General features: G+C 42.0%; 1 protein-coding gene and 2 long non-coding RNA genes across 3 annotated transcripts in view; 2 read left to right on the forward strand and 1 right to left on the reverse strand.

Moving 5' to 3' along the window:
• LOC309491185 (uncharacterized protein) overlaps positions 1-20,718 on the reverse strand; it is a 202,665-nt gene that overhangs the window by 61,944 nt on the left and 120,003 nt on the right. The window contains exons 14-22 of the mRNA XM_082160607.1: positions 13,943-14,116; positions 13,041-13,214; positions 10,218-10,388; positions 9,900-10,070; positions 6,576-6,749; positions 5,928-6,098; positions 4,985-5,155; positions 4,477-4,650; positions 4,173-4,346 (exon numbers count right to left, since the gene is read on the reverse strand). Of these exons, the coding sequence (XP_082016733.1) occupies positions 4,173-4,346; positions 4,477-4,650; positions 4,985-5,155; positions 5,928-6,098; positions 6,576-6,749; positions 9,900-10,070; positions 10,218-10,388; positions 13,041-13,214; positions 13,943-14,116 (1,554 nt within the window). The remainder of the gene's footprint in view (positions 1-4,172; positions 4,347-4,476; positions 4,651-4,984; positions 5,156-5,927; positions 6,099-6,575; positions 6,750-9,899; positions 10,071-10,217; positions 10,389-13,040; positions 13,215-13,942; positions 14,117-20,718) is intronic.
• The window catches only part of LOC309491303, a 141,621-nt gene that overhangs the window by 6,465 nt on the left and 114,438 nt on the right, over positions 1-20,718 (forward strand). The gene's annotated exons all lie outside the window — the stretch shown is intronic.
• Positions 6,683-20,718, forward strand: part of LOC309491296 — a 90,135-nt gene continuing 76,099 nt past the window's right edge. The window contains exon 1 of the long non-coding RNA XR_014202999.1: positions 6,683-6,753. This is a non-coding gene — a long non-coding RNA (uncharacterized lncRNA). The remainder of the gene's footprint in view (positions 6,754-20,718) is intronic.

Genomic DNA, 20,718 nt, shown 5'->3' on the forward strand with positions numbered 1-20,718 from the left:
TGTTTTTGAAGCTGCTGCCAGCGATCTGGACGAGCTCACAGAGACTGTAACATCATACATCAGTTTCTGCGAGGATTTATGCATCCCTACCAGGACTTACTTATCATTCAACAATGATAAACCATGGTTCACACCAAAACTCAGACAGCTTCGTCAGGTCAAAGAAGATGCCTACAGGAGTGGGGATAGGATCTTGTATAATCAGGCCAGGAACACATTGACAAAGGAGATTGAAGTGGCTAAGAAGAGCTATGCCAAAAAGCTGGAAAACCAGTTTTCCTCCAACGACCCTGCATCAGTGTGGAAAGGCCTGAAAGACATTACCAACTACAAGACACCATCCCCCAGCATCGACAGCAACAAGCATCTTGCGAACGAGCTGAATGTCTTTTACTGTAGATTTGAGACCCCCGATCAGACACCCCATACCCGCCCTGACCATCTCTCTACACAGCCATCAACACCTCCAGCCATCCCCCTCCCCTCCCCCCCTGCACTTCAGATCAGTGAGGATAATGTGCGTCAGATCTTCAGGAAACAGAAGAGAAGGAAAGCACCAGGCCCAGACGGTGTTTCACCAGCCTGTCTGAAAACCTGCGCTGACCAGCTGGCCTCTATCTTCTCACTGATCTTCAACAGATCACTGGAGCAGTGCAAAGTCCCTTTCTGCTTTAAACGCTCCACCATCATCCCAATCCCGAAGAAACCAAAGATCACAGGACTCAATGACTACAGACCTGTTGCCTTAACATCTGTGGCCATGAAGTCATTCAAAAGACTGGTGTTAGCATATCTGAAGGACATCACTGGACCCTTGCTGGACCCCCTGCAGTTTGCCTACAGAGCAAACCGGTCTGTGGATGATGTGGTCAATATGGGACTGCATTACACCCTACAACATCTGGACAAACCAGGGACCTATGCAAGGATTCTGTTCGTGGACTTTAGTTCTGCCTTCAACACCATCGTCCCATCACTGCTCCAGACCAAACTGACCCAGCTCTCTGTCCCTAGCTCCGTCTGTCAATGGATCACCAGCTTTCTGACAGACAGACAACAGCTAGTCAGAATGGGCAAAATCACGTCCGACAGCCGCACCATCAGCACCGGTGCTCCACAGGGATGTGTTCTCTCACCACTGCTCTTCTCCCTGTACACAAATGACTGCACCTCTAAAGACACCTCTGTCAAGCTCCTGAAGTTTGCGGACGACACTACTGTTATCGGACTCATCCGGAACGGTGACGAGTCTGCGTACAGACAGGAGGTGGAGCAGCTGGCTCTTTGGTGCAGTTATAACAACCTGGAGCTGAACACGCTCAAAACAGTGGAGATGATCGTGGACTTCAGGAGAAACCCCCCTGCACTCCCTTCACTCACCATCATGGACAGCACTGTGACTGCAGTAGAGTCATTCAGGTTCCTGGGCACCACCATCTCTCAGGATCTGAAGTGGGACACTCACATAGACTCTATTGTGAAGAAAGCCCAACAGAGACTGTACTTCCTGCGTCAGCTGAGGAAATTCAACCTGCCACAGGAGCTGCTCGTACAGTTCTACTCAGCTGTCATCCAGTCCATCCTCTGCACTTCCATCACCGTCTGGTTCGGCTCTGCTACCAAAATCGACCTCCGTAGACTACAGCGGATAGTTCGGACTGCTGAGCGAATCACTGGCACTACCCTTCCCACACTCAAAGTACTGCACTCATCCAGAGTGAGTAAAAGGGCTTGCAAAATCACTCTGGACCCGTCACACCCAGCACACTTTCTGTTTGAACTGTTACCGTCTGGTCGACGCTACAGAGCACCGAGCACAAAAACAACCAGACACAGGAAAAGTTTCTTTCCCCAGGCCATCTACCTCATGAACACTTAAATGTTCCCCTACTGTGGAACAAACATGTGCAATACTTCCCTCAGACATTTCATTATAGCACCTTATAACTTTATATATATTTATAATTTATAATCTTTTTTTTTTATTTTTTTTTTTTATTTAATTTTTATTTATACCTATGTTACTTGTCACTTGTCTTGTCACTTTATATTGTATGTGTACTGGAAGCTACTGTCACCAAGACAAATTCCTCGTATGCGCAAGCATACTTGGCAATAAAGCTCTTTCTGATTCTGATTCTGGCAAACACCATCCAAGTGTAATAACAGATCAGACCAGTTATATTTCTAAAGTCTAAGATCAAAGTCACATAAGCATTCTCAACAGTTATCACAAAAGTCAAAGCACATTTGTGTACATTTTTAAAGCAAGAGAACAAAACTAAAACTAACTTTACAGTGCTATATCTGTTTGACATACGTGTGTGGATTATATTGTAATTACGAAATTGTAAATTTGATGTATAGTAAGTTATTTCTGCTGAGATCTGAGATCTGGGTGTTGTCACTTGTTTTTCATGAAAAATCAATCTGTTCTTGACATCCCTTTAAAAACCACACAGCAGCAGAGTAATGCCACTCACTCCAGTTTACACTGAGGATCCTCCAGTATATGTGGAAGCTGCTTCATTCCTGAGTCTCTAAAGTAATTCTCACTCAGGCCCAGCTCTCTCAGATTTGATCTCAGAGCTGGAAAAAAGTATTCAAATGAAGACAGATTGACATCAGACAGAACAGCCCAACCACCGTCACTGATACAACAAGATCTCAACCTGTTAGTGTCTGAGAAACAGATTAACCCTTTCAGTCAGAATACAGTGAGGATCAGATCATCAGACAATCACACACAGACATAAAGATGTACAGTCATTACATTAACAAGTCTTTATCAACTATCAGAGTATCCAAGCAAGTCTATGTGGCAGTAAAATCCCATTTGTTATTAAATAGATACATATTATACATGTCCAGTCCTGTTTATATTTATTATACTTTATTACTAGATTAAACTTTATTACAACATTTACTTACACGTATGAATATGGACACTTATGTAAAACAATCAACAAGCACATTTATTATGTATGTGTGTTCAGCGGGAATGACACCCATGATCTTAAGTGTTTAGCACTCTTCATTTGAATAATCTAATACTGGTGTAGGCCCATGCAGCATTTCTTAAGACATTAATGTCATAATGTAATAAAATATAATATAATGTCTTTAGCTCATTTCAGTTGCATTCTTTATCTTTTACATGAACAAAAATAAAAATACGTGCAAAAACACATGATTTTTACAATCTTGCTTAATTATTATTTATTTTTTCCAAATAAGCTTTGGTAGTGCAGCTTTAAAGCACAATTTAGGTATGATTTGACTATTGTAGGGTTAATTATTGGTAATCTACACCTTATAGAACACTTTATCATAAATACACAGTAAAAAGCTGGTAAACAAGGGGGACTGAATCTCAGAGCTGATCTCAGAACAGCACAGCTACAGAAAATCAGACACAATCACAAACAAAGAAAAGAGTCTGTGTGGTGAAAAATGTGTGTCAACATGCATGGATTTACAATGCCAGAATTACCGTATATACCCGACTATAAGACGACCCTGAATATAAGACGACCCCCCATTTTCCAGACTTATTTTTGGGACAAAAAGAGATTTTTGTGGAAAAAAATCTGGTTTTCAACAGAAAATTATTTTATTTGAAAATTGCAGTGATAATTAATTCTCTCTCTTCCAGCGCGCGCACGCACCTTTCTCTCTCTCTCTTGTGCTCTGCGTCTCGCACGCGCACCTCTCTGTCTCTCTCTCTCTCGCTCTGCGTCTAGCGCACCTCTCTCTCTCCCTCGCTCTGCGTCTAGCGCACCTCTCTCTCTCTCTGCGTCTCGCGCGCGAACTTCTTTCTCTCTTTCTCTCACTCTTTCTATTGGAATGAATTATGATAAATGATCAAATAAATATGTTTTAAGCCTCTCTCACTCTCTCGCTCTGCGTCTCGGAGCAGCGTTTTAATTCAGTTAAACAAAACACAGATATATATGTTGCTTCTCTAATTTTACATGCAAGTATAGCCGAAATCATTTGTCTTAATGGGTCGCGTTTCAGTCACTATTTCATATTTATTCAGTTTTTCTTTCTCCCTTTCCCCCCGTGATTTTGTCTATATCGCAAATATAAAAGACGACATCCCCATTTTTCAGCCTATTTTTAGGACAAAAACCTCGTCTTATATTCGGGTATATACGGTAGAAACGTACCCCAATTTCTCCAGTTTACACCGAGGATCTTCCAGTAGAGCTGAAAGCTGCTTTATTCCTAAATCTGTAATGACATTCTCACTCAGGTCCAGCTCTCTCAGATGAGACGGGTTTGTTCTCAGAGCCGAACTCAGATCAGCACAACCTTGGTTACTGATATAACAAGATCTTATCCTGTGAGTGTGAAGAAAACACATTAAATGATGTCTGGAAAAATGTATGGGAAAAACTACTATAACTAAAGATTAAAATACTTCCAGTCTTTACTGAAACAAATATATGAAATAAAGCCAGTTACACTCACTCCAGTTTCTCCAGTTTACACTGAGGATGTTCCAGTAGAGCTGAAAGCTGCTTTATTCCTAAATCTGTAATGACATTCCCACTCAGGTCCAGCTCTCTTAGATGAGACGGGTTTGATCTCAGAGCTGAACTCAGATCAGCACAACCTCCATCACTGATGTCACAAGATCTCAACCTGTGAAACAAGGTCCAAGACACAGGCAAACAGGGAAATCCAGGAAGTAGAAGATCAAAACCAACACACAGGGAACCGGGATAACGCTCAGTATTGCAGTGACATTAAACGAGACTTCACAATTAATGACTGAGTGAACAGGGTTTAAACAGACAAACATAAATGAGGTGGCAGTAATCAGAACAGGAGTCCAGGGAAGGGATTGTGGGAAGTGTAGTTCATGATGGGAAAGCACTACAGGAGACGGAAGGAGTGCCCTCTGGTGGTTATCCTGGGTGTAACACTTCCAGACTTTACTAAAACCAAAATATAAAATAAAGCCAACACCACTCACCCCAGTTTCTCCAGTTTACACTGTTGATCTGCCAGTAGATCTGAAAGCTGCTTCACTCCTGCATTTCCAAAGTTATTCTTACTCAGGTCCAGCTCTCTCAGAGACGGATTTGATCTCAGAGCTGAACTCAGATTAGCACAACCTCCATCACTGATATTACAAGATCTCAACCTGTGTGTGTGAAGAAAACACATTAAATGCTGATGTCTAGAAAGGTTTAGGGAAAAAGGTAACACTTTACAATAATGTTTCATTAGTTAACATTAGTTTATATATATATAACTATAACTATATATATATATATATATATATATATATATATATATACATATTGCTCTTGCATTCTTTCTTGTGGCTATAGGTGACACACCTGAATGAATGGCTCATTAAGTATGCAGGCCCCTTTGTCTCCTCAGGTGTGAACCACTAAATATGCATGATGGTGTTGGATCGTTGATGCCCACTCGCATATTGCGCATATTGAAAGTGTTTTGCAAAATTTAAATCAATGTATTGTATTATGTGAATGATTAGGGAGGATGATTTTCACATCATTTTGAAGAAATAACTCTAGGCAACGACATCCATTAGTCAAAAGTCTTATTGTCACATATTTAGTATGTGTTTTGTGGCCTTATTTCAGAAACTTTAGTTTTTAGTTTTTTCAATAACCACGCATAAACATTATTCTCTCAAAAATACAAACATGTACATACATGTTGCTCACATATTATGGTAGCCCTGTTTGTGCTAAATAGAGTGTAATTATACCTTTGCCATTAATATGTTTATATGCAACTGAAAAAAGCACAAATGTCAGGGCATGTCAGAACATCTCAAGGACCCCAAAAACACCTTAGACCCCAGAGGGTTAACTTAACTATAACTAAAAACTATTGCACTTCCAGTCTTTACTAAAACAAATAAAGCCAATATCACTCACTCCAGTTTCTCCAGTTTACACTGAGGATCTGCCAGTAGAGCTGAAAGCTGATCCACTCCTGAATCTCCAATGTTATTCCCACTCAGGTCCAGCTCTCTCAGAGACGGGTTTGATCTCAGAGCTGAACTCAAATCAGCACAAACTCCGTCCCTGATCCAACAAGATCTCAACCTGTGTTTGTGAAGAAAACACATTAAATGCTGATGTCTAGAAAAGTTTAGGGAAAAAGGTAACATTTAATAATAAGGTTTCATTATTTAACATTAGTTAACTACATTAGTTAACATGAACTAATAATGAACTGCACTTCTACAGAATTTAATAATCTTTGTTAAAGTTAATTTCAAAATTTACTAATACATTATTAAAATCAAAAGTTGTATTTGTTAACATTAGTTAATGCACTGTGAACTAACATGAACAAACAATGAACAGCTGTATTTTTATTAACTAACGTTCACAAAGATTAACAAATACAGTAACAACTGTATTGCTCATTGTTAGTTCATGATAGTTAATACCTTAACTAATGTTAACAAATGAAACCTTATTGTAAAGTGTTACCGGGAAAAACCTTTAACTTAACTATAACTAAAAACTATTGTACTTCCAGTCTTTACTAAAACAAATAAAGCCAATATCACTCACCCCAGTTTCTCCAGTTTACACTGAGGATCTTTCAGTAGAGCTGAAAGCTGATCCACTCCTGCATTTCCAAAGTAATTCTCACTCAGGTCCAGCTCTCTCAGAAGAGACGGGTTTGATCTCAGAGCTGAACTCAGATCAGCACAACCTCCATCACTGATATTACAAGACCTCAACCTGTGTGTGTGAGAGAAGCATGTGTCCTGTGAGAATCAAGATTTAAGTAATTATTGATCTCTAATCTACAATAATGAGAATCAGGCAAGTTGGATTAAGTTCACCTGAAACAAATTCATCATTAAAACTCTTTTGTCTCTTGTTGCTTTGATATAATGAACAAAGTGAATAAATCTGTCTGTACTTCATGAAATTAGGGGTCAGCAACTTTTTTGTCATTAAGTGACATTTATGTTTTTCTAGTTAATCACTGGACACACACATTCTTCCTGCCTTATATCATAAATATATTGTATACAACTATCTTTAAAGGTTCAAGTGTAATAGAAAAATCAACTAAATCTCAAACTTGCTTATTATGACCGCCGCTAGCGTAGCTAGCGAAAGCGGTCATATAGGGATTGGCAAAGTTTTTTTTTTTTTTTTTTTTCGTCACCTTACTGAATTTTTCGTCAACGATACCAGGGACACCGAAGCACCGGGGAACATGAAATTTGGTGGGCATGTAGCCCCACTAGACTTCTAAGGAAAAATTTCGTTTGGTCCCCGGGGGCCACTCCCCCCCCGCGCTGGGCCCCCCCAAACCCAAAAAAATGCAGTTTTTCCTAAATAACTACCTGAACCGTGGCACCGAGGATGAAGACATTTTTATGGTATGTTTGTCTACTAGACTTTTACGGAAAAATTTCGTTTGGTCCCCGGGGGCCACTTCCCCCCCCGCGCTGGGGCCCCCTTAAATTTTTCGTCAACGATACCAGGGACACCGAAACACCGGGGAACATGAAATTTGGTGGGCATGTAGCCCCACTAGACTTCTAAGGAAAAATTTCGTTTGGTCCCCGGGGGCCACTCCCCCCCCGCGCTGGGCCCCCCCAAACCCCAAAAAATGCAGTTTTTCCTAAATAACTACCTGAACCGTGGCACCGAGGATAAAGAAATTTTTATGGTATGTTGGTCTACTAGACTTTTACGGAAAAATTTCGTTTGGTCCCCGGGGGCCACTTCCCCCCCCGCGCTGGGGCCCCCTTAAATTTTTCGTCAACGATACCAGGGACACCGAAACACCGGGGAACATGAAATTTGGTGGGCATGTAGCCCCACTAGACTTCTAAGGAAAAATTTCGTTTGATCCCCGGGGGCCACTCCCCCCCCGCGCTGGGCCCCCCCAAACCCCAAAAAATGCAGTTTTTCCTAAATAACTACCTGAACCGTGGCACCGAGGATGAAGACATTTTTATGGTATGTTGGTCTACTAGACTTTTACGGAAAAATTTCGTTTGGTCCCCGGGGGCCACTTCCCCCCCCGCGCTGGGGCCCCCGTAAATTTTTCGTCAACGATACCAGGGACACCGAAGCACCGGGGAACATGAAATTTGGTGGGCATGTAGCCCCACTAGACTTCTAAGGAAAAATTTCGTTTGGTCCCCGGGGGCCACTCCCCCCCCGCGCTGGGCCCCCCCAAACCCAAAAAAATGCAGTTTTTCCTAAATAACTACCTGAACCGTGGCACCGAGGATAAAGAAATTTTTATGGTATGTTGGTCTACTAGACTTTTACGGAAAAATTTCGTTTGGTCCCCGGGGGCCACTTCCCCCCCCGCGCTGGGGCCCCCTTAAATTTTTCGTCAACGATACCAGGGACACCGAAACACCGGGGAACATGAAATTTGGTGGGCATGTAGCCCCACTAGACTTCTAAGGAAAAATTTCGTTTGATCCCCGGGGGCCACTCCCCCCCCGCGCTGGGCCCCCCCAAACCCCAAAAAATTCAGTTTTTCCTAAATAACTACCTGAACCGTGGCACCGAGGATGAAGACATTTTTATGGTATGTTGCTCTTAAGGGCCCACATCAACCTAGCCCATAATCACTCATTTGTGATTTGCGCCCCTCCCATAAAAAATGAAAATGCAATATTATTCTGCTTTAATCGCCCCTATCTTCAGTGGAGATGTTCAGAACTGCACCATATTTCATGTGTATGATTAACTTGACATCCTCTGGGGGTATCCTCTGCTAAGTTTTGTAGAATTTCATCCATGGGGGGGTATAAAATAAATTCATTTATGTGCACATTTAGTGACTGTACACTCATCGGCCTGTAGATGGTGCTGTTGAGCGAAGGGTTGCTGGTTTAGGATGATACTGTCACACACACACATGCAGGAATACAAACAAACGCAAGCATGCACACACACTGACATACACACGCACAGACACACACCCATACACACACATACAAATCCACATGCACAGACACACACACACAAACACACACGCGCACACATACATACACGCACAGACACACACACACACACACACACACAGACACACACATACACAAACACACACACATACACACACACACACACACACACACACACACACACACACACACACACACACACACACACACACACACACACACACACAGACAGACATGCACATACTATTACTTTTTTTAGGTATATACATAAACACGCAATACAGCCAAATTACTCCACGTCATTTATTTTTGTGGAAAGCCAGTGCAGGCCTGAGCGGCGGTCATATTTTGTACCGCGATGCGGTACATCTAGTTTGATTAGTAACGCAAGACTGACTATTATTTCTGAAGCAATTTTTGATGAAATGTTTAAAGTTAAGTTTATTTTAAAAAGGGGTGTTGCAGTATGGCCGTACTGAACCCCACCACATGCATTATTGCTGTAGTTTGTGCATCTCCTGATTTGTGTGTGGAATGTGAAGGACTTTGTATACCTAGTTAAAAATCTCCAACATTGATATCAGTAATTTATTTAGCTTTGAAAGCTCCAGCAGATCCCACTGTCCTTCACTCAATCCTTCAGAGTGACTGAAGCGAATCAGACTTGTGTGATTCACACTTTAAGAACAGCTCTGCAACCTTGATCTGTGTCAGTTTCAGCGGCTCATGATGTGCAGCGCTCGTGCAAAAGGTTAGTCAGTGTTTCCCAATCCTGGAGCCCCAACACTGCACACTGTCCATGCTTCTCTAATCTGACACCCATCTGAGGCCTTTGAGTCAAACGGTGCTGAGGGAACTCCAGGACCAGGTTGCCGACCCCGAGCTCTAAATAAATTTATTTTTTGATTTGATCTAGAACAGACAGGCTCTTAATTACTCAACTCACACCAGTTTCTGTAGTTTGCACTGAGGATCTGCCAGTGAAGCTGAAATCTTCCTCAGTTTTGATTCTGTAATTTTATTCTCACTCAGGTCCAGCTCTCTCAGAGACGGGTTTGATCTCAGAGCTGAACTCAGATCAGCACAACCTCCGTCACTGACATCACAAGATCTCAACCTGTGTGTGTGAAGAAAGGGGGGAAATATTTCTCCATCTTCATGTGTATCTGACAAAAGAGAAACTTTCAAAGAAAATAACCTACTTGTTGAGCATAACTATGTCTTCATTCAAACAAATATATAAAATAAAGCCAGTGACACTCACCCCAGTTTCTCCAGTTTACACTGAGGATCTGCCAGTAGAGCTGAAAGCATCTTCACTCCCAATTCATTAATCTTATTCCCACTCAGGTCCAGCTCTCTCAGAGACGGGTTTAATCTCAGAGCTGAACTCAGAACAGCACAACCTCTGTCACTGATATGACAAGATCTCAACCTGTTTTCAGTGAATAAAGTGATAAGACAATGACACACTCACTCAGAGAGCAAAGTGTGTGTGTGCTAGACTGCCAAGACATAATAAATTACACAATATAGTATCAGTGTTCAAATTGGTAACACTGGCATTAGTGCTGGCTGGACGCTAGCTGGTGTTATGAATTACAGTTATTTTTATTTGAACAAAAAAATTTATAATTAAACTGAAACAATGAAGCCAATACAATGTTTCATTTACATACTTAAATGACTTATTCAACCAAAAATAAAGGAAACATTAGCAGTGAGGTGTCAAAGTAGTGTCTGTGTGGAAATATCAATGAACTGCTCGTGTCTCTACTTGTGTCCTTAAACCAAATCAGCAGTTCAATCATAAACAGCTGTTAAATAATACAAACAAAGAGTAAATAAAACTTGTGTTTATTATTGATTTGTGTCTAACTTTTACATGCAAACCGAAAACCGCCTGGTGACGTCTGTCATGTACATTTTAAACAATCTGATGATTGTGCTGCATTTACTGCATAAATGATATTGTTTACATATTCATGATATTTTATTTAGCTTTCAAATGCAGTTTATTCACTGTTTATTTCGCTGGCTGAGTTAACAAAAGTGTATCAAGCATTCTGTGTTAGTTCAGGAGGTCTCGTGGTCAAGCTCAGCTATCACCTGTCCAACACAGCCCATATCAGCTGATCGATTCCTATGACCTCAACTGGCAGCTCTCAAACAGAGCTTCTTACTCAAACACAGCTTCAGTGTGCCTGATCAGCTGTTTCTGCTGCAGATCACCGTGATCAGGAGCTAATTAAAAATTGCCATCGATTTTGGCATCATCTCATTAGGATTGTGCAATCGGGGATTTAGAGAGAGGAATTCGTTCCCCACATGGATTTCACCTCAGGTTTATTTTTCATGTTATATCAAGTGTACAGTTGTACAGTTTCATTGATTGCATCTTGAATAAATATTTACATGTTCTGTATCACTCGGTTTTGTGTGTGTTTCCTTTTTCTGTTTAGAAGAGAACTGAGCCTTTAAATCTCCTTTGTAAGAGCTTTATGAGGCGTAACTAGTCCTCACTTTAGATGAGCTCACAAAAATAGTTAACTGACAACTACTGATTGTTTTATAACTACCTGAATTAATCATGAATTACAGTAGAAATACATGTTAATAAAGCATTTATTCACACACTAACTATTACTACGTCTAAATAATAAGATGTATGACTGTACATTTAAATTGTTTATTAATCATTTACTTACACTTTCTAAATGGTTTTATGAACCACTAACAACTCCTAAATGACTGGATTGTAAATTATGTTATTGTTAATTTAGAAATGATAAATTGATCATTAAAAAAGTATGAAAATACAATTATTAAACACATTATAGATGTGCTTATAAATCAAGAATAAAACATTTATAGCTGTATTTATAAACTACTTAATGTCTATTAATGCTTTATAAATTACAGATTAACTATTTACTAATGCTAAACTAATGGTTCATAGCATACATTTATTATAAAGTGTTAAACAAAATTAGTTTGATAACTTTTTGCCGCGAGGGTCTCTAGATGATGCATGTCAAGGTTCGAGCAAATCAAACAAACGGCCTAAGAGGAGTTCTAAAAAGTAGATATTTTTTATAATCTCAAATATTAATAACGAATGATTTGATTCTTGAGACAAAGTCATTCAGAATGAGGAGATTTAACATATGATATGAATATTGTGTGTGTGTGTGTGTGTGTGTGTGTGTGTGTGTGTGTGTGTGTGTGTGTGTGTGTGTGTGTGTGTGTGTGTGTGTGTGTGTGTGTGTGTGTGTGTTTTTTTTATTTTTTTTATTACAGTGCCACCAAGTGGTGGATAGCCACAATTATTTTTGCATGACCACAGAATTAGCTCTTACATAAGTATAACACGTTTGGTGAATATATCTCATTGTGTTCAAGAGTTCTTGCCATTTTAGTGAAAGTTTGAACATCCCGTTGCAAGCGTGAATCACCGATCGAAATTCTTTTAACAACTTTTTTCCATGAATGTCTCTAGATGGTGTGTGCCGAGTTTTGAGTGAATCAGACAAATGGCCTATGAGGAGTTTGAAAAAGTATATTTTTCAGAAAATCCAAGATGGCAGAAAAAAATTGCATGACGGAAATGAAATCAGATAAATTATTTTTTCATATCTCCTGACCTCTAGGTGGCACTGTGCCAAAGCTGGACAGGTAGCCTCAGTTCATGGTTGTCATAACACACACCAAGTTTGGTCAGAATACACTAAAGCATTTGCTGCGATATACCTTCACGTTTATTTTGGCGTGCCCTTCATCAAATTCTTTTGCGAGTTACCCGAGAACAGTTTGAAAAATTAACTTGAATTTTATTATATCTGTGAGCCAAATTTCATAACTTTGCCACAAGCGGTTCGATGGGCTTCCATAGACTCCCAGAGCGGAAGAAGAAAAAACAGAAGAATAATAAGAACGCCAGCGGATACAATTAGTACATACGCATCTTCAGTGCTTGGCCCACAATTACAATAGGGTTTCAGCATTTCATTCTTGAACCCCTAAAAATACATTGAACAGTGATAGATTGTGTTATTTTGTATTAACAAATATGCACAACACCACTCACCCCAGTTTCTCCAGTTTACACTGAGGATGTTCCAGTAGATCTGAAAGCTGAATCACTCCTGATTCTGTGATGTCATTCTCACTCAGGTCCAGCTCTCTCAGATGAGACGGGTTTGATCTCAGAGCTGAACTCAGAACAGCACAACCTCCATCCCTGATATCACAAGATCTCAACCTGTGAGTGCAAGAAATAAAAATATGAAGTCAGAATACAATGAGAACCAGTTAATTAATAAAAACAATTGTTGAAAGGTATTTTAGAGACATAAGTTCACTAAATATGAAATAGTAAATTTCAGACCTATGAATTATGAAGAAATTAAAACAGCTGTTTCAAACATTAGTAATAATTCATTGTTACGGCTATCATTTTTTTAAACCGTATTTGTTCTGAAATTTCTGATTTGAATGGTGAGGTGTTTTGACTGCAAATATATATATATGCAGATTTACACTCTCAGACAAGTTTTCAGCAGCTGCTATCCGCTCCAGTGGAATTGAAAAACAAAAATGCAAACAAATTTATCCATATTCCTAATATACTCAGCCACAAAAGAAATGTCCTCTCACTTTCAACTGCTTTTAATTCCAGCAAATGTGTAAATATTTGAATGAACATTCAACAACTGAGACATAAATGGAAAACGTTTTACAGACATTTGACGAACAGAAATGGAAAAATTAGTCCCTGAACAGGGATTTAAACCAGTATATAATTTCATACTAGTATCATCTATTATACCAAGTATAACTTGTATTACCGTATACCATGGCAAGCTTAGTGACCCCCACTCACAACCACTGTCCTTCCACTTTTTACTCTTTTGTTGTTTTTCACAGCAAAATATAAACAACAAAAGTAATCCTTGTGAAAAATTCAAGACCAAACACAACACCACTCACCCCAGTTTCTCCAGTTTACACTGAGGATGTTCCAGTAGAGCTGAAAGCTGCTTCATTTCTGATTCTGTAATGTTATTCTCACTCAGGTCCAGCTCTCTCAGATGAGATGGGTTTGATCTCAGAGCTGAACTCAGATCAGCACAACCTCCATCACTGATATTACAAGACCTCAACCTGTGAGTGCGAAGAAAACACATTAAATACAAATGTCTACAAAAGTATAAAAGACAAATTACTTGTGAACAAGAACTCAGATCAGCACAAGCTTTGACACCAATTCCACACTGATATTGTCACGGTTCATGAATTCGCTGTCTCTTCCTTGTCTCGTGTGATTGTGTGTAGTGTGTGTTATTAGTGTGGGTGTGTCCTCTGATTACCGCTGATCAGTCAGCTGATTCCACTCTACTCACCTATATATTCTCAGTGACTGGTGTCTTGTGTTGTCAGATCGTTGTGGTGTTTACCGGTGTTGGTTCCTGTCCTGTTTGGCGTCCTCTCGTGATCATCGTTCCAGTTTGGATTTGTGTCTTCGTTTCCTGTCGTCATCATTGCAATTCTGGATTACGGACTTCACTCATCTGTCATCCACCACCAGCCCGGTTGCCCATCGAGGTCCCTGCGTCACTCTCCTGCCCTGTGTGTCGTGTTTGTGTAGACCTGACCTTCACTGTTTATTTATAATAAACATCTTTTACCTGCATCTTGCTTCCTCTCATGACAGAACGATCTGACCAGATCATGGAGGCAGCAGGTGGTCCCACAATACTGGTACCGGAGGCGTATTCAGGAGAACCCAGTTTCTGCAGAGCGTTCTTGACCAGGTGCTCCATGCATGTCTCACTGCAACCCCGAACCTTCAACAACGAGAGATCTAAGGTAGCATTCGTTTTGATGCTGCTGACTGGGAGAGCGGCGTTATGGGGAACGGCGGTGAGGGAGAACCAGGATCCATGCTGCGCCTCGTTCCAGGCACTCGGCGAGGAGATGAGGCGTGTGTTCGACCGTTCGATGGCGGGAAGAGAGGCGGCCAGGGTTCTCGCCGACCTGCAACAAGGAGATCGCTCCGTGTCTGACTACTCCATCGAATTCCACACGCTGGCGGCTGAGTGCCAATGGAACGAGGAGGCACAGTGGGACATGTTCCTGCGTGGGCTGGCTGACCGTGTCCAAAAGAAAATCTTTAAATGGGCTCATTGAACTGGCTCTAAGAGTGGATGCACGGCTCTCTAGGATGGAACATCGCGTTCTTCCGAATCGACTACCTCGAGGCACGGAAAGCCCACGGGCCAGCGGCGGGCACCCGTAGTTCTTGGTCACCCCTGGCTCACACAACACAACCCCAGGGTGGACTGGCGCCAGCACTCCATTTCCGCATGGAGTACTCAGTGTTATGAGTCTTGTCTTTTGTCTGCTTGTCCGTCTCTGTCAGCAGCCATGTCACCCTGTAGCCCAAGACTGGTTGCCCACTGAAGCTAAGCAGGGCTGAGCCTGGTTAGTACCTGGATGGGAGACCTCCTGAGAAAACCAGGTTGCTGCTGGCAGAGGTGTTAGTGAGGCCAGCAGGGGGCGCTCATCCTGTGGTCTGTGTGGGTCCTAATGCCCCAGTATAGTGACAGGGACACTATACTGTCAAAGAGCACCGTCCTTCGGATGAGACGTAAAACCGAGGTCCTGACTCTCTGTGGTCATTAAAAATCCCAGGATGTCTTTCGAAAGAGTAGGGGTGTAACCCCGGCATCCTGGCCAAATTTGCCCAGTGGCCTCTGTCCATCATGGCCTCCTAATCATCCCCATATACTGATTGGCTTCATCACTGTCTCCTCTCCACCAGCAAGCTGGTGTGTGGTGGGCGTTCTGGCGCAATATGGCTGCCGTCGCATCATCCAAGTGGATGCTGCACATTGGTGGTGGTTGAGGAGATTCCCCCTTCTATGTAAAGCGCTTTGAGTGCCGAGAAAAGCGCTATATAAATGTAATGAATTATTATTATTATTATTATTATCTAACGTGCCCGTTGTGTACCTCGACCTGAAGGAAGTGTTCAGTAAGTCCAGTGCTGCTTCTCTTCCTCTGCACCGTCCCTACGACTGTGCCATAGATTTACTGCCAGGTAAGTCTCCGCCTAAGGGCAGGTTATATTCGCTTTCTGCTCCAGAAAGGGAGGCCATGGAGAAATATATTTCTGATTCTCTAGCAACGGGGTTCATCCGGCCTTCCTCTTCTCCTGCAGGGAAGATTTACACTCTTCTCCTCTTCTTTTTTGTGGGGAAGAAGGATGGTTCTCTGCGACCTTGTATTGATTACTGGGGGTTGAAAAACATCACGGTAAAGAATACTTATCCTTTGCCGTTAATGTCTTCAGCTTTCGAGAGGTTGCAGGGAGCATCAGTCTTCACAATATTTGCCTATCATTTGGTTTGCATAAGGAAGGGGGATGAAAGGAAGACCGCATTTAACACCCCAAGGGGGCACTTTGAATATTTGGTCATGCCTTTTGGTCTGTCAAACTCCCCAGCGGTCTTCCAGGCACTCGTCAACGACGTGCTGTGACATATGGTAGATCAGTTCATGTATATCTACCTGGACGACATATTGATTTTTTCATCTTCTCTCCAGGAACACGTGCAGCACGTCCGACGAGTACTTCAAAGGTTGCTAGAGAATGGGCTTTTTGTCAAGGCGGAGAAATGCGCAGTCTGTTTCTTTTTTTTAGGATACATCATCTCGTCTGAGGGAGTACGTATGGATCCTGATAAGGTTAAGGCTGTGGTAGATTGGCCAAGTCCAGATTCCCGTAAGGCCCTACAGAGGTTTCTGGGATTCGCCAATTTCTATCGGCGTTTCATTCGCAACTTCAGCCAACTAGCCGCACCTCTGACTGCCTTGACCTCCCCCAGGACTATGTTCAGGTGGTCCGGTACAGCTGAGGCTGTATTTGCCAAACTGAAAAGTATCTTCCTTTCGGCTCCCATCTTAATAGCCCCTGATCCTTCACGTCAGTTTGTGGTGGAGGTCGATGCGTCAGAGGTGGGGGTAGGCGCAGTTCTTTCCCAAAGTTCTTCCACAGACAACAGGATACATCCGTGCGCGTTTTTCTCCCATCATTTATCTCCTGCAGAACGTAACTATGACACTGGTAACAGAGAGTTGTTGGCAATCAAGTTAACGTTGGAAGAATGGCGTCATTGGTTAGAAGGGTCGGGGGTACCTTTTATCGTCTGGACCGATCACAAGAACTTGGAATATATCAGAACCGCCAAAAGACTCAACTCCAGGCAGGCTCGGTGTTTTTTTTTTTTTTTTTGTCGTTTTGATTTTTCTCTTTCGTACCACACAGGTTCAAAAAACATCAAACCCGATTCTTTATCGCGTATTTTTGACCATTCCGAACGCCCGTCCACTCCCGAGTTTATTTTACTAGAGACCCTAATTTCCTCCACACTCACAAGGGAGATTGAGTCGAAGGTCAGGACGGCCTTCTGGGTTTCATGACAGATATATCCTGCATTCAGGTGGTAACAAAAATGTATTCCTCGCACCCCCAAATAGGTATCCCTATACTTATACAGGGCTGGAAATAAATGAGTTTCGCAGAGGGACGGCGTTCCGGGGAACGGTTGCATGTATTCTGGTGTTTTGTGAATGGCCGGAATACAGGCAACCAATGCTTTTCTATTGTCTCCATCAACTCATCCTTACAGAACCTTCGACTGACAAGAGTTACACCAGCTCAGTCACTAGGTGCTGACTTTTCAGCTGAAAATCTGAACGGATACCAAATGCGTATTATAGGCTTTCCATATGGCTGATAGAACTAAATAAGAGCAATGTTTAAACACTGAATTAGTGACCCATTTGATCGATTGCTCCTGTCTGCCTCGCTGCCTGCTGTGAGTGTGTTTGCTCTGTGCTGTAAGCTCCGTCTTAGCCTCGTATTTTCCTTGTTTTGAACCATCATCTACTACAATTTCTAGTTGTTTATACTACTACTAAATACAGCTTACCCAACATCGCTAGCTTCCGTTACTACTAGCACAGCACGCTAGTAATTCGCTAGCCTGTAAATGCGCGCCACCCGTGTGCGCTCAGCTATTTTTATTTATTTATTTTCTCTCGCGCGCTCGCGCCTTTGAGTTCATAAAAGCTCAGGTGAGTAAGAAACACTCAACAAACACGGTGAGTAATGTCTTGTCCTGTTATTATCATGCGTCGCGTCTGAATACGTTGTTGTTTTTGGAGCTCTATCGATTTGATTTATAATTCTTGATTTTTCTCGCTGCCTGCTGTGAGTGTGTCTGCTTCGGTGCTGTAAGCTCCGTCTTAGCCTCGTATTTCCTTGTTTTGAACCATCATTTACTACAATTTCTAGTTGTTTATATTACTACTAAATACAGCTTACCCAACCCTGACATCGCTAGCTTACCTTACTACCAGCACAACACGCTAGTAATTCGCTAGCCTGTAAACGCGCCACCCGTGTGCGCTCAGCTATTTTTATTTATTTATTTTCTCTCGCGCGCTCGCGCCTTTGAGTTCAGAAAAGCTCAGGTGAGTAAGAAACACTCAACAAACACGGTGAGTAATGTCTTGTCCTGTTATTATCATGCGTTGCGTCTGAATGCGTTGTTGTTTTTGGAGCTCTATCGATTTGATTTATAATTCTTGATTTTTCTCTTTAAACTCGCTTACAACGAACATTTTCTACTTTTCCTCACTGAGAAGCACTAATGTTACTGCTCAAACCTCATTGTTACAACGCGGCCTGTTGAGCAGACGCGTCTCAAGCCTATTAGTGATCCAACGCTGCATACTCTTAAAGGTTACGTCCGTGGATCACGGCTGAACGCGTCTTCTCCACACTCACTTATAAACAAACTTTTTTTTTTTTTTTTTTTGCCTATCGTGCGTCTACTCTACACCCCTACCACTAAAAAACCTAAAAAACCTCATAGTTACAACGCGGACTGTTGAGCAGACGCGTCTCAAGCCTATTAGTGATCCAACGCTGCATACTCTTAGAGGTTACGTCCATGGATCACGGCTGAACGCGTCTTCTCCACACTCACTTACAAACAAACTTATAAACTTATAATATAAATTAGTATTAATATTGATAGCATCACTGGTAGCTTCGTTGCTAACTCACTGTCCATCTGTTAAAATGGCGAATATATCAGATGTAAGTAGTCTACCGCTTGGTGCAGGTGAGGACACATTTGAGCTTCACGCACTGCAGTCTGAGCTGGAAGCTGTTGAGAAACAGATCCACAACCTTTTATTGAGACAGGCCGAGCTGAGAGACCGGTGTTTGGCTCTTGAAACATCACGCGCCGATGCACACAAATCAGTGTTTAACGTTACTAACCCGCTGACTCCGACCGCGTCTACTCCGTGCGTTCCTCAGCATCGGTCGAAATCAGCCATGGTCTCGTTCACTCCGGCTCCAACACGCCACCACGAAGCCTGGGTGGTTCCGCAGCGGAAGACGCGAGTCAGGTTTAGACCAAGACTTTCTCCGACCCTCCCGGTTTTCGAGTTATCGACACAAAACCGCTTCTCCCCTCTACGCGAAACAGAACGCGATGCTGTGATCATCGGCGATTCCATCGTTCGGCATGTACACGCTACGTTAGGTAAAAGTAAGGTGCAAAGTCACTGCTTTCCTGGTGCTCGTGTTTCTGAAATCGCTGCTCGCGTTCCCGAGATCCTGAACGGTGACGAGCGCGTCGGAACTGTGGTCCTGCACGCGGGAGTGAACGACATCAGGCTGCGCCAGACGGAGATTCTGAAGAAAGACTTCAGGAATCTAATCGATACGGTACGCAGCACATCGCCTGAAACAACGATCGTTGTGTCAGGACCGCTTCCCACGTACCGACTAGGGCATGAAAAGTTCAGCAGATTATTTGCGCTAAATGAATGGTTAATGTCATGGTGCAATGAGCAGAAACTGCTCTTTGTAAATAATTGGAATCTGTTTTGGGAGCGTCCTAGGCTTTTCCGTGCTGATGGCTTACACCCAAGCAGATTCGGAGCGGATCTTCTGTCAGATAACATCTCCAAAATGTTAAATACCCTTTGACTAGTAACCAAAAGTCCAAATCATAGTCTCTGCTGCACCAATTCAACTGATATAAATACTAGTGTAGAACATTGCATAGAAACCGTGTCTATTCCTCGTTTAGTGAGATCAAATAATAAATCTAATGCAGGATCTAGGAAAAATCTAATTGTTATTAAAACAGAAAATGTTGCTATTAGTAAACAAAAACTATTTCTAAAGCTAGGTCTTCTAAACATTAGATCACTCACACCTAAGGCAGTTATTGTAAATGAAATAGTCACAGATAATAGCTTCGATATACTTTGCCTTACTGAAACCTGGCTTAAACCAAATGATTATTTCGGTATTAATGAGTCTACTCCTCCTGGATACTGTTATAAGCATGAGCCCCGTCTGATTGGTCGTGGCGGAGGTGTTGCAACCATTTATAAAGATATTGTAAATGTTACCCAGAAAACGGGTTATAAGTTTATTTCATTTGAAGTACTTGTACTAAATGTTACGCTCTTAGATGTTAGAAAAACATCCCTATTATCTCTAGCCTTGGCTACCGTATATAGACCGCCAGGGCCTTACGCTGATTTCCTAAAAGAGTTTGCAGATTTTCTCTCAGACCTATTAGTCAATGTCGATAAAGCACTAATTGTTGGAGATTTTAACATACACGTAGATAATCCAAATGATGCGTTAGGAGCTGCGTTTACAGATT

The sequence above is a fragment of the Leuciscus leuciscus genome, assembly GCF_965113295.1.
Source record: "Leuciscus leuciscus genome assembly, chromosome: 25".
Lineage (NCBI taxonomy): Eukaryota > Metazoa > Chordata > Actinopteri > Cypriniformes > Leuciscidae > Leuciscus > Leuciscus leuciscus.